The 14,971-nt window shown below is 33.8% G+C and overlaps 1 protein-coding gene across 32 annotated transcripts in view; it reads left to right on the top strand.

Moving 5' to 3' along the window:
- NRXN1 (neurexin 1) overlaps nt 1–14,971 on the top strand; it is a 1,346,328-nt gene that overhangs the window by 591,515 nt on the left and 739,842 nt on the right. For all 32 annotated transcript variants that reach the window (XM_074286813.1, XM_074286834.1, XM_074286827.1 and 29 more), the window contains one exon: nt 2,052–2,435. In XM_074286813.1, coding sequence (XP_074142914.1) covers nt 2,052–2,435 — 384 coding nt within the window. The remainder of the gene's footprint in view (nt 1–2,051; nt 2,436–14,971) is intronic.

Here is a 14,971-nt window from a genome sequence, read left to right as displayed (position 1 = left end):
ACAACTTAGCTTCTAAAAGACAGTGTATAAAAGGTGATCACAAGGGTACATAGGGCAGTGTCTTGGCTTTGAAAAGGACAGAAAGTGGTATTGTGGTCTGGATGTGAATAACATAAAATGAAAATTCACTTTTCTGAGCCCAAGGTACAAGAACAAGAATCTAAGTTTCAAGGGGAAGAAGGAGAGTACCAAAGTGCAGGTGATATGATTTAGAAATAACCTGTAAGTAGCAAGATCATTCTGATTCTGGACAAGAGACTGAAAACTTACCAAGGACTAAAGAACAGAGTCTGAGTTGTGATAGTAAAGGGAAGGGAATCAGAATATAGTCTGCATGGTTTAGAGATGTCTGGGAAGTACATAATGGAATCAGCCAGCTAAGCAGCCAATCATGCTTAACTGTTAACTAGTTTCCTCAAAAGCATAAAACCAACAAATAAAGGAATGAAATAAAAAATACTACTGCCAGGCTCCCATGAACTTTCCCAGACTTAAGTGGTCTTTAATTAGACAATTGTCAGGGTTTAAACCCAAGATTTCTAGGATACAGTCAAAAGTGCCCAACCTCAGCTTTTGCTTCTCCCAGTGTAGCTATGGAAATCAATAATATTCCCTAATGTAAAAATTAGCACATTTCCATGATGCAAAAATGAACAATCTATTCTATCACAACTATTGTGGATTCAGCCATTGGTCATTCTATTACCCCAGTATTCCCTGAGTGGATGCTAATGCTTGACCATTTTTAAAGTAGTTCTTTTCTACTGGGTGGCATATTGATACCAAAGACCTGTTTTAAACCAGTTTTAAATTCAGCTAGCATACTATTGAGGAAGGAAGATAGGAATGGAGGTTGGGACCTAACATAAAATTGCTTGACATTTGATTTGCTCCCCTTGCCATCTTCTATTCTTGAAAACATACAAAAAAGAAAGAAAACATATATCAAAAGATGCAAAGTGAAGTAAACAGGACTAGGAGATCATTGTATTATAGTAACAGCAATATTGTACAATAGTCACCTACGAATGACTTAACTGTTCTCAGCAATACAAGGATGTAAGATAATTCTGAAGAACTTATGAAAAGTACACTCTACTTGATAGCAGATTGAAACATGATTTTTAACTTTTTTATTTTCTTATTCCTTTATTTTAGTTTTTTTTAATTTTTTTCTTGCTTGTGTACTCTTCTGTAATATGACTAATATAGAAATGTTTTCATGGCTGCACATGTATAATCTATATCAAAGTGCTAGCTTTCTTAAGAAGGAGATAAGGGAGATCATTTGGATCTCAAAATTATAAAAGGAATGCTAAAATTTGTTTTTACATATAATTGAGAAGAATAAAGTAAAGCATTCTTTAAAAAATAAAAATAAAAACAAGTAGCACCTTCCTCCTTCATCTCTCTATTGTGTCATATCCACTTCATAGACTGATGCCCTTTGGTATTTTCCACTTACTGACCTTGCCTTTAAAAGGACAGTCTCGGGCTATTTATGAGATAAATAGATACAGGCACTTTTACAATAATAAGACAAGGTTCATTGGATTATAGGATTTGCATATAAGTGGTATATAAGTCACTGGTTCAACCTTGATTTAATGCATGAAGATGAGACCCATCCAGGTAAGATGACATGCCAGGTCTGCACAAGGACTACAGCTAGCATTGTGAACAAAGAGCCCCCAGAAGTGGAGACATTATTTGAATTCATGCTATATGTTCCCATTAGACTGGAACCAGTTATCACATTTTACATATTATAACTTATAGATTTTTAGTTATGTGACCACTGCAGGGCTTTCATTATCAGCATTAATTGAAATTTAGCTATAAATAGTGAAGCTTGAACACAAACTCAGTTTCTCTGACTCTAAACCCATTGTATATTTTACTAAGCTATGTTGTCTCTAAAATACCTGAAGTTGGATAATTTTATTATTACTTAAATAACCAAATAAGAGTAAATAGAGAAAGTGTCTGATGTTTAGGAGATAGCTATGCTATATTCTGAAAATCTTCATATTGCTTTTTAATTTTACCAGGTACCATTTCCGTCAACACATTACGTACACCCTACACAGCTCCCGGAGAAAGTGAAATCCTAGACCTGGATGATGACTTGTACCTTGGAGGGTTGCCAGAAAACAAGGCAGGTCTCATATTCCCAACCGAAGTATGGACTGCTCTTCTCAACTATGGCTACGTGGGCTGCATCAGGGATTTGTTCATTGATGGTCAGAGCAAAGACATCCGACAAATGGCTGAGATTCAAAGCACTGCTGGAGTCAAGCCTTCTTGCTCAAGAGAAACAGCAAAGCCGTGCCTTAGCAACCCATGTAAAAACAATGGCATGTGTAGGGATGGGTGGAACAGATATGTCTGCGATTGTTCTGGGACAGGCTACCTTGGCAGGTCCTGTGAGAGAGGTAGGTTTAAAGATGAGACATTACCTCATGATTATATTTGAAGTTCTCACTTGATTGTTGAACAGAGAGACCGGTTCATGAAAACTAAACTGATTCTTATTGGAGAATAGGCTTTTAATCGTGTTATTTATTTATTTAGAGGCAACTGAGTGGCTCAGTGGCTGAGTGGCTCAAACCTGGCATCAGCAAGACCTGAGTTGAAATCTACCCTCAGACATTTACTATGCATTCTTCTAGGCAAGTCACTTGAGCCTTTTTGCCTCAGTTTCCTTATCTTTAAAATAAGCTAAAGAAGAAATAGCAAACTATTCCGATATTTTTGCAAAAAAATACCCAAATGAGGTCACAAAGAGTCTGACACTACTGAAATTTTGCCTCAATTAAATTTAATTCACACACAAAATGCTTAGCTCAGTTCCTGGAACATAATAAACACTATATACAAGTTAACTATTATTATTATTACATCTATTTATGTCATTAGTATGCTTCTAAGCATCAGTATAAATTGGGGAATTATTATTAATGTGCTAAATATTTGGGAAGGTATACAAACTGAACCTAACATTGAAATACAAATTCAGGATTTTTTAGTATTTCAAGAAACATGTTTTAAAATGTGGTTTTACTTATAGAGCCTGTTTCTTTTTACTAGAAAGGCTACCACTTACAGAAATAATCTCTGTAGCATGCTTATTCAGAAAAATGGAGACAAAGTAGAGTGTGCTTAGCTAGATTTATGAATACTAACGGTCATATCAATGATAAAAATATCATTTGAGACTATATTTTAGTGAATATAAAGTTAGCTTTTTAATCTGTTCAGGTTATGCCTCTAACAAGTTTTAGCTCTATGTCTGGGGATGAGTCCTTTAATCTCTTGGTGTCAATAAAAAAACTCACTAAAAATGATAGGTTTCAGAAAAATTTTCATTCTAAACTAGTGGATGAAATTCCCACACTGGGAGCTCTTCCCACTGATAAAATCACAGATCCAGATTGTTTCCCTCCTTTTGAAAAATTAAATCATTTTAGTGAACATTTAAGTAGAAACAGCATTTATATTATTGAAACTCTACATTACAGAGGTAAAAATGGGGTGGCAAATATTGTGTAGGCCTCAGAGTTGAGGGGGGAAAATTTGGACTCAGTTCCTCTTTCTGCCACATACTAGTGGTATGATCCTAAGAATGTTATGTAACTATTCAATGCCCTAACACTTCTCTAAATTTAAAGGCTTATAAATTTATAAGGATCCAATCAGATTTGGCAGGGGTTCAGTCTTACTGGGAAAGAGCTCCTTATACCAATGAAATAACATAGTTGGCCAAAAGATAAAATTATGAGGTAGTTATCTTGATCTGCATAGGAAAGGGAATAATAAGCATTTAGATAGCACTTACTTTGTTTCCAGGCACTTTGCAAGGTGCTTTACAATGTTTTCTGATTTTATTCTCACAGCAATTGTGCAAGGTAGATGCTAATATTATCTCCACTTTACAGTTCAGGAAACTGAGGCAAACAGGAGTTAAATGACTTGCCTAGAGCTAGGATCAAAGACCAGATTGAAATTCAAGTCTTCTTGACCCTAGTTCTGGTACTCAACCCTTTATATGAAAGACAGATATCAAGCCAATTTTTTTTTTCTGGAATGTTAACTAGATCATTTTATTATTGAGATTCATTAACTGCCTCCTTTAAATTCATTTCACACACACACAAGTCTAGATATCATCCATCACATAATGATGTCATCGTTTTTCTTCAAAAACAAAAGATGAACAACAATAATTAATGCACTCCAGTGCAACCCCATGTCTAAGGCCTAACCAACCAGGAAAGAATACCTTACATATCATATATCTGAGCTCACTGAGTCAGTCTTTGAAGCAATGGACTAGAATCAGTCCTGCTCTCTCTGGTAAGAGTTAAAATTTTCTTTTCTTCCCTTTTCCTAGCCTCTCTCAGTATGTGTGGTAGGAGCGTGAGGAACATAGAGATTATAGTAGGACTAAATTGGGAGGGAGGGAAAAAAAGAATGAAAAATAGTGAGGAAACAAAAGAAATAATTAAGAGTTAGATAAGGGGCATCTGGGAGCTGTTGGGGGTGGAAATGAGCAGCAGTGCCAGCAGAAAAGGGCATCCCCTCTTCGACCCAAATTAAGACCTCAATTACTTTATTCTTCCTCTTATGGTAGTGAATCCATTCTTATGTTCAATAATGTTGCTAAAAATCAATTTTATAATCCAATTGAGTTGCATATGATTTGTTAATATATTATAACTATATTCCATTTCAAAAATATTTTGAACAGCACTAATAATATTTGGCATAAAATATAACATATAATATCCCTCTGCCTAAGTTCTTCATCTATAAAAGAAAAGGGTTGAACTCCGAGTTCCCTCCTAGTTCTATCCTATCCACCCCCTTTTTAAAAGCATATTTTAAAGCATATATATGTATATGTAATATTTAATTTAATATATTTAATATTTAATAATATTTAATATTTAATATATTCACTTTATAAATGAAAAATAATTTCTAGAAAATGAATGAGTATATGTTTAACTCTGGTAAATTATCTCCACAACAGCAGTTGATGGCAAAAAATATCCCCAACATCACAGATTTTGAAGGCTTAGAAGGGTCTAAATCAATCCCTTCATTTTATAGAGAAGAAAACTGAATCCAGAAAGGTTATAGGATTTGCTCTATGTAATGCTTAAGTCCACTTGACTCCCAAATCCCTTTCATTGTCTCAAGGTGCATTCTGCATATGTTCAGTTCACTATAAACAAGAAATTATCAGTTTTGTGTTATGCAATCGAACAGGACAACAGACAAGTACATGTGCTTGTAGCAGAGTTGTGTCTGCCAGCAAAAACCTAATCTTAGGGCCCTTGAATTGGCAAAGGTGGTTATTTCTTTGTATAGCTTATTCCTTCTTACCAGGCATTTAAAAATCTGTTTTTGTTCATTGGGGAAGAGAACAAATAATGTAATATGATGGAGAAATAGGAAAAAAAAACAAAAAAGGGGGGGTGGTATTTAGGATATATCATAGTCAAGCCTGATTTGGAAAAAAAAATTAAAAATCCTGACTTAGATGACCTAAAATGTTATTTTTTTATTTTATTCTGTTGGACAAGGGCCAATTTGTTCTGATGCCTCTGGATTGTTTTATTCCTGGTTAAGTGATGCTGGAAGAGGGCATAACTGAACTGTCACATGAATTACAAAAGCTTTCAGTTAAATATGTATGGTATACCACCCTGTGGCAATATTCTGCTATTACATATGGCAGACATAAAAATAGGCATTGTATTTTTTCTAGCAGAAGGGGGGGGGAAAGAGGGAATATTTACATATTGCAGTAATTAGAAAGAGGGGTGGCAAGCATATGCAGATTTGCAAATGAGAATTTAATAGCAAACTTCATCACTGGGATTCAGCACATATCTACATCTGACAGGTTGCTGTATCTTGCTACTGATTTCCCTGTTGCCCCTTTGGTTGTGCATCTAGTGTAGAGAGAAAGATTGTTGATTTTTATTAGTTTTTCTTTTTGGCCTATTCAAGTGGAATCTAAGCATCCTTTGATTTCAGAATTAATTTCTTGTCATATTTTAATGAATGATAGTAATAGGAAAGGCCAGGTTTGTGACTTCCAAAGTTGGCTTTTCTCCATGGGCTGGTTGAATCAGCAAAAGATATAATATCTACTCATTGGATTTTTTAAGTCATAAGAAACTGCCTTACATAGAACAAGATAAATAGGGTCGGAAAGGAACTTAGAGGCACCTTGGTTCAGTGAACAGAAAGTAAAACTTGCAGTCCTGAAAGCCTGCATTTGATCTTACCTCAGGTGAACTTGGATGTCATTTAATTTTGATGGGCCTCAGTTTCCTTATATGAAAAATGAAAGAACTGGACTTGATTTCTTTAGTTACTTCTTCCAAATCTATATCTATGATCCTATGAAGTTATATAGTATATTGTTTTCATTTCACAGATAAAAAAAGTGAAACCCAGAAAGGCAAATTTACCTGCCTGATTATATCTCAAATATTAGAGCTTGAGCCCAGGAAGAATTAGATTTTTTAAAATGCATTGTTAAAATGCATTTAATTCAAAAGGATGTGATTTCAAACCCCTTCTTTATTACTAACTACCTATGAATCCTTGGTAAAGTTCACTAAGGAACTACACGATCCTGTTCTTTCTTCCAGTTTTAAATCCCATGGTTATAATCTAATTTTCAAGTTATATTATTATTCTATCTTCTATTTTATATGTGAGAAAATTTGGTTTATAGGTAACAACAACTATTATTTATAATATGCTTTCAAATTTGCAAAGTGCTTTGCAAATATGACATCATTTTATGCTCACAAGATCCATGAGAAGTAGGTGCTATTATTATTACCATGTTATAGATGAAGGGATTGAAGCAGATAGCATTTAAGTGCTATTTTTTCCCCATATTACAGTTGAGGAAACTGAGACAGACAGAGGTTAAAGTGGTCAGATAGTAAGTGTCTGAGTCCATGATTGAATTCAAATCTTTCTTACTCCAGATCCAGTGATGTACACAATCATGGAAGAACTCAAACTCAGATCTTCTTCCTGTTTTTTATCTTATTCCATACTGGAAAGTATGCTGTGCTTCTCAATATAACACTCATATCCCTTGTGGTCATATATACATGTAATTACCTCTTCAGGAAGGAGAAAAGCAGAAGTTTAGATAAATTTACAAGAGTCAAGTAGGAGAAACATTGATATGAAAGTCAGAAAACCTGAGTTTGAGTTCTGTGATCATTAAACCATAAAACCTCTTAGCTTTAGTTACTTTTTCATAATCTGGAAAATTGGAACAAAACTTAGAGTAATTTCCTCAGGTATGGAGACAAAATATTTGTAAATTAACAAATCCTATATAAACTTGTCCATTTTATTGACCTTTGCTGACAAGATAAGCCTAAATTATGGGATGAATATAGTTATAAATATAAAATGAAGGGAAAAAGAAAATAAAAATATTTTCATTTCAATAGATAATACATCTTTTCAAAAAATAAAAAAGAATGTTAGGATAGTATATTCTAAATGAAATCTATGGCAAATGACTGGTTTGTGTTAATATAATTTAAGGGTATTTACAATAAACAAAAATCATCTTCCTCTAAAATTATGTGCTAATTATATACCAAGAAAATTCCTATCTCAAAATATGTACATTAAACAAATCAGGAAAAACTCCCCAGAAAATGACAAACTGTTGTCAATATTGAACCCAGGCTCCTGCCACCTGCTTTGATTTAGCATTTTTTGAGTAAAGAGAAACTGAAAAATTTTTGGTGATTTTAACATTTCAAAACTATTCTTGATTATATGTAAAATAAAAACATCAATATAATCAGAAGCCTCATTTTACTTGTTTATGAAAACTCCAACAGATGGAGGGACAGATGTCACAGCAATATAATTTGGCTTCTTCTCTGATTTTCATCGTAGATCACAATATGTGACTGCCTGTCGGCAGAGCCTGACACAGGTGTACACCTTAGGCTTCAACAAGGAATAATGCAAAGAAGCAAATTTATCAAACTTAACGATGAGGGGAAGAAGACATAGAACACAAAGCTGAAAATGTCTTGTTTCCTTTCCTTTTGTATTCCAGGGAAATATGTAATTGGAATAAGGCTTTTTTGATTTTCATTTTTTTTTGTTAAAACTTTTTATTTACAAAGCATATACATGGGTAATTTTTCCAACATTGACCCTTGCATAACCTTTTGTTCCAATTTTTTCCCTCCTTCCCTCCACCTCCTCCCCTAGCTGACAGGTAGTCCAATACATGTTAAATATGTTGAAATACACATTCGATCCAATATATGTGTACATATATATATACAGTTATCTTGTTGCATAAGAAAAATCAGATCAAGAAAGAAGGAAAAAAAACTGAGAAAGAAAAAATGTAAGCAAACAAAAACAGAAAGAGTGAGAATGCTATGTTGTATTCCACACACTGGTTCTCTCTCTGTGTGTAGATGGTTCTCTTCATCACTGCACAAGTAGAACTGGTTTGAATCATCTCATTTTTGAAGAGAATCACATCCATTAGAATTGATCCTCTTATAGTTTTATTATTGGTGTGTATAATGATCTCCTGCTTCTGTTCATTTCACTTAGCTACAATTCATGTAGGTCTCTCCAGGCCTCTCTGAAGTCAATCTGCTGGTCATTTCTTAAGGACAATAGTATTCCATAGCATTCATAAACCATAATTTATGCAGCCATCCAACTCCAGTTTCCAGTTTCTTGCCACTATGAAAAGGGCTGCTGCAAACATTTTTGCACACATGGGTCCTTTTTTCCTCCTTTAAGATCTCTTTGGGATCTAAGCCCAGAAGAAACACTGCTAGAACAAAAGGTATGCACAGTTTGATAACTTTTTGGGCATAATTCCAGATTGCTCTCCAGAATGGTTGAATCCGTTCACAACTCCACCAACAATGTATCAGTGTCCCAGTTTCCCCCACATCCTCTCCAACATTTGTCATTATCTTTTCCTGTCATCTTAGCCAGTCTGACAGGTGTGGAGTGGTATCTCAAAGAAGTCATAATTTGCATTTATCTGATCAATAGTGATTTGGAGCACCTTTTCATGTGGCTACAAATAGTTTCAATTTCTTCATATGAAAATTGTCTGTTCATATCTTTTGACCATTTATCAATTGGAGAATGGCTTGAACTATTATAAATTTAAGTCAATTCTCTATATATTTTAGAAATGAGAACTTTATCAGATCCTTTGGATGCAAAAATGTATTCCCGATTTCTTGCTTCCCTTCTAATCTTGTCTGGATTAATTTTGTTTGTACAAAAACTTTTTAAAATTAATATAATCAAAATTATCTATTTTATAATCAATAATGATCTCTAGTTCTTCTTTGATCACAAATTCCTTCCTCATCCATAAATCTGAAAGGTAAACCACCCTATGTTCTTATAATTTGTTTATAGTATCATTCTTTATGTCTAGATCATAAAGCTATTTCAACCTTATCTTAGTATAGGGTCGTAGGTGTGTATCTATGCCTACTTTCTGCCATACTAGTTTCCAGGTTTTTTTTTAGCACTTTTTGTCAAATAGTGAATTTTTATCCCAAAAGATAGGGTCTTTGTGTTTTCCAAATACTAGATTGTTATAGTCATTGATTACTTAACTTATAATAATTATATTAATATTAACATTATATTATATAGTATTGGAGTTAATTGTTCTTTAAAAGTTTGGTAGAATTCACATGTAAATCCATCTGGTCCTGGGGATTTTTTCTTAGGGAGTTGATTAATAGCTTGTTCTATTTCTTTTTCTGAAATGGGACTGCTAAGTAATTTATTTCCTCTTCTGTTAATCTGGGCAATCTGTAATTTTGTAGATATTCCTCCATTTCACTTAGATTGTCAAATTTATTGGCATAAAGTTGGTAAAGTAACTTCTAAATATTGTTCTAGTTTCCTCTTCATTGGTGGATAGTTCTCCATTTTCATTTTTGAGACTATTTGATTTTCCTCTTTCCTTTTTTTTAAATAAAATTAAAGGTTTACCTATTTTGTTGGTTGTTTCATAAAGCCAACTCTTAGTTTTATTTATTAATTCAATAATTTTATTCTAGTTCCAATTTTATTGATTTCTTCTTTTATTTTTAGAATTTCAAGCTTGGTATTTGATTGGGGGGTTTTAATTTGTTTTTTTTTTCCAGCTTTTTTAGTTGCAAGCCCAATTTATTGATCTTATCTTTATTTTATGCAAGTAAGCATCTAGAGATATAAAATTTCCCTTTATTACCACTTTGGCTGCATCCCGCAAATTTTGGTATGTTGCCTCATTTTATCATTCTCTTGGGTGAAATTATTGATTGTGTCTATCATTTACTGTTTCACAAATTCATTCTTTTGGATGAGATTATTTAGTTTCCAATTTCTTTTTGGTATATTTTCCCCTGGCCCTTTATTGAATGTAATTTTTATTGTATTGTGATCTGAAAAAATGCGTTTACTATTTCTGCCTTTTTTGAGGTCTTTATGTCCTAATATATGGTCAATTTTTGCATAGGTTCCATGAACTACTGAGAAGAAAATGTATCCCTTTCTGTCTCCATTCAATTTTTCCAAAGATCTATCATATCTAGTTTTTTCTAGTATTCTATTTACCTCTTTATCTTCTTTCTTATTTATTTTGTTATTTGATTGATCTAATTCTGGGAGAGCAAGTTTGAGGTCTCCCACTATTATAGTTTTGCTGTCTATTTCTTCTTGCAACTCTCTTAATTTCTCCTTCAGGAATTTAGATGCTATACTACCTGTTGCATATATGCTTAATATTGATATTGCTCCATTATCTATGGTATCTTTTGGCAAGATATAGTTTCCTTCCTTATCTCTTTTAATTAGATCTATTATTGTTTTTGCTGGATCTGAAATCAGGATAGCTATCTCTGCTTTTTTTTTTTTTTTTTACTTCACCAGAAGCATAATAGATTCTGCTCCAGCCTTTTACCTTTACTCTGTATGCATCACTCAGCTTTAAATGTGTTTCTTGTAAACAACATATTTGTAGGATTCTGGCTTTTAATCCAGTCTGCTATTAGGTTACATTTTATGGGAGAGTTCACCCCATTCACATAACATTTACAGTTAAAAATGACTAATTCTGTATTTCCTGCCATCTTATTAACCCCAAACTATACTTTTCTCTTTCCTTTTCCCCTTTCCCTCATCCCCAGTATTTTACTTATGAGCCCTACTTGCCTCAAGTAGTCCTGTCCCTTCAGAGACCCTCCTGTTTTCTTATACCTTTCCCCTACTATTTCTCTTTTCCCTTCTATTTACCCTATCACTTCCCTTTTCCCCTTTCACCACCCATTTTTCTATAAGTTGGGAGATATTTCTCGGTGAAATAAAATATATCTAATATTCTTTCTGTCAACCAAATCTGATGAGAGTAAGACTCACACAATATTTATCACCCTCCCTTCTTTTCCTCAATTATAATAGGTTTTCTTTGTCTCTTCCTGAGATGTAATTTTCCTCATTTTACCTCCACTTTCCCCTTTTTTTCTGTAACAATCCTCTTTCCATTTCTAGTTTCTTTTTTATATCATAACAATAAAATCAGATTATATATGTATTCTCAATGTATTCCCATAACAAAAATACAGTTCTTAAGAGTTTTTTTTCTTTTTGCCTTTTTATTCTTCTCTTGAGTTTTATATTTAGAAGTCAAATTTTTTTTGTTTAACTCTGTTCTTTTCACCAAAAATAAATGGAACTCCCCGTTTTCATTGAAAGAAAATGCTCAGTTTAACAGGGTAATTTATTCTTGGCTGCATTCCAAGTTCCTTTGCCTTTTGGAACATCAGATTCCAGGCCCTTCAATCCTTTAAAGGGGAAGTTGCTAGGTCCTGAGTAATTCTTATTGTGGTTCTTCCTTGGAATTTGAATTGTTTCTTTCTGGTTACTTGTAATATCTTTTCCTTGGTCTGATAGTTCTCAAATTTAGCCATGATATTCCTTTGGGTTTTAATTTTGGGGTCTTTTTTAGGAGGCATTTGGTGAATTCTCTCAATGGTCATTTTACCTTCGGTTTCTATGATAGCCAGGCAGTTCTCTTTGATGATTTTCTGCAAGATAGATTTCCTGAAAGTTTTTTTCATCATGTATTTCAGGGAGTCCAATAATCTTTATATTGTCTCTCTAGATCAATTTTCCAGGTCACTTGTTTTCCCAATTATGTATTTTACATTTTTCCTATTTTTTCATTTTTTTTTTTGGTTTTGCTTGACTGATTCTTGTTGTCTCATTGAGTCATTCATTTCCATTTGTTTAGTTCTGAATTTTAGTGAATTATTTTCTTCATTTACTTTTTTTTTTTACTTCTTTTTGTATTTATTCAATTGAATTTTTAAATGAGTTGTTTTGTTCTGTGGATTTTTTTCCCATTTCAGATATTCTTTTTTCTGGGAGTTGCTTTCTTTTTCCATTTTATCAGATCTATCTTTTAATGAGTTATATGCTTTTTCCATTGCACTGTCTATTTTGTAATGGATTTTCTTCAGATAGTTTCTGTGTTGCTCTTTCCAAACCCTCTTGCAAATTTTTCATTTCCTTTCCCCATTTTTCTTCTAGCTCTCTTTTAATATCCTTTTTTTAAATTTCTTCTAGGAGAGCCTTGTGTGATGGGAGCAAAGTTATATTACCTTTTGCGACTTTCTCTTGAGACAGTCTGCCTTTAGTCTTCTCAGAATTGAAATCTCTTCTTCTTTTGCCATAAAAACTTTCTATTGTCAGAGTCCTCTTTATTTTTTTACTAATTTTTTTTTAAGTTAAGTTTTGCTTTTAGGGCAAACAAGTTCTCCAAGGGCTGTGGCTGCACTGGGTCAGTGCTGATTCACACCCAGTGCTAGGTGTGTAGGTATGTCCAGGTCCCATGAGATTCTGGTGTTTTGGGGTTCACTATTGATCTTTTGTATTTGTGTTGGATGTTTCATAACTTCTCTGCTGATCTACTGGCTTGCAACCAGGGCAGAGTGGCTAACACTGTGGTAGATTCCTGTACATTCCTCCCCTTAGATTCTCTGCCATTTAAAGTCTGCACCACACTGGGACTCTGAACTGGCTGCACTGGCGTTTGTAGTCAGCTATTTGTGTTAGGTTGCCTCCCGCCTGTTTCCTCATGTAGATTATCTGCCAAGTGGAGTCTACATCGCCACAGGGAGACTGCACCACCCTGGAACTCTGCTCTGTCTGTGTGGGTGTTTGTATTCAGCTGAAACAGACATTTTCTGGGGATCTTCGAAATTATCTTCTGCTGATAATTTGTTGCATTCCCAATATCTGTGTGTTCTGCTGGTTCAGAGCTAATTCAGAGGCTGGATTTCATAATTAGTGTGAGGATTGTAGAGAAGGTCAGAGAGAAGTTGGAATAAGCTTTTCAATAATTTTCTATTTCAGATAGATTAGAAAATGATCTCACCATTATTTTTAATCAAATAGCATAATCTTCAAATGTTAAGGCTTTATTTACCATTTATTAACAACTCCCAATTTTACCTTTGTCTACTTTTCATTGTTCTTCCAAATAAATACTTACGCTATTTATGATGAGTCATGTAGAATTATATTAACACTTAGTCAGTTTGGGGTACATGTAAAACATATTTAAAGTTATATAAATGGATATTGCCTGTTTTGTATATGTTTGCATATGTTGGCAGAGTTAATTATTATATTCCCTGCTGATTAAAAAATGTTCAAGGTTGCTCATGGATAATTTTTTCTCTTTTTTAAAATTTGAATAAATATGATTCCATGTTCATCTCTTAATTATACTAGAGAAATTCAGGATTATTTACACAAAGTTTAAAAAGTTAACTTTCAGGGGCAGCTAGGTGATGCAATGGATAGAGTACCAGCCCTAAAGTCAGGAGGACCTAAGTTCAAACTGGTCTCAGACACATAACACTTCCTATTGTGTGACCCTGGGCAAGTCACTTAACCCCAATTGCCTCAACCAAAAAAAAATTAGCTTTCAGAAAATGAGATTTTTTTCCACTGAAATTATGGAAAAAAGACTGTATTTACAAGATGCTTAAATTTCCTAGATGAAGGTGGGACAATACTATCAACTGTTCAGCTTCTTTTTTCCTTTTAGTTACAAAATATTTAGATGAAAAATTTTAGTATTGCCTACTGATATTTTAGTTCCCCATAGAATTAGGTTGTTAGTTGTTTTAGAAACAAGAGACAGATATAATTCATTCTTATGAGAAGAATATGGTGGTGGTGGTGGTGGTTGATAGCTGGCATTCATATGACACTGTTTTACAAAGCATTTTACATACATTATATCACTTGATACTCCCTACAAACTTTTGACTAAAGTCTTGTGAGTATAATCATTTTATTTTAGAAAGAAAACATACTCAGAAAAGTTAAATGACTTTCTTATGGTTATACAAATGAAATTTGAACTCAAACCTTTCCTGACACCAAGTTCCTTTTAAATTTCCACTAAGCTGTGCTGCAAAAAGTAATCAATATTTTTCCCAACTTCAGAATAATTTTTTCTTCCTCTCTTCTTTCCTTGTCTCCTTCCCCATTTTGCTTCTTCCTCCCTTATTTTTTTCTCTTTTTCTTTTCTTGTTCTCTCATCCTCCCTCTCTGCCTCTCTCTCTGTCCCTATCCCTGTCCCTCTCTCACTCCTTCCCTCCCTCCTTCCCCCTTTCTTTCCCTCCCTCTCTCATTCTTTCCCTCCTTTTCTTTCTCTCTGTTTCTCTCTTTTCCTCCCTCCCTATTCCTCTCCCCATCCTTTCTTCTTCTCCCTCTCTCTTTCCCCTTTTTCCTTGTATGACCGTGTTCTAAAAAGAGCTTTCAGGAGTCACATTGAAGATGAATTATTAAAGAGTCAGAACATTTTTACTGTCTTCCTACTATGTACTCAATACTATTCTGAGCT

Source organism: Sminthopsis crassicaudata, chromosome 2, assembly GCF_048593235.1.
Source record: "Sminthopsis crassicaudata isolate SCR6 chromosome 2, ASM4859323v1, whole genome shotgun sequence".
Taxonomy (NCBI): domain Eukaryota; kingdom Metazoa; phylum Chordata; class Mammalia; order Dasyuromorphia; family Dasyuridae; genus Sminthopsis; species Sminthopsis crassicaudata.
Note: the sequence above shows the minus strand (reverse complement) of the source record. Positions and strands in the feature narration are given on the sequence as shown.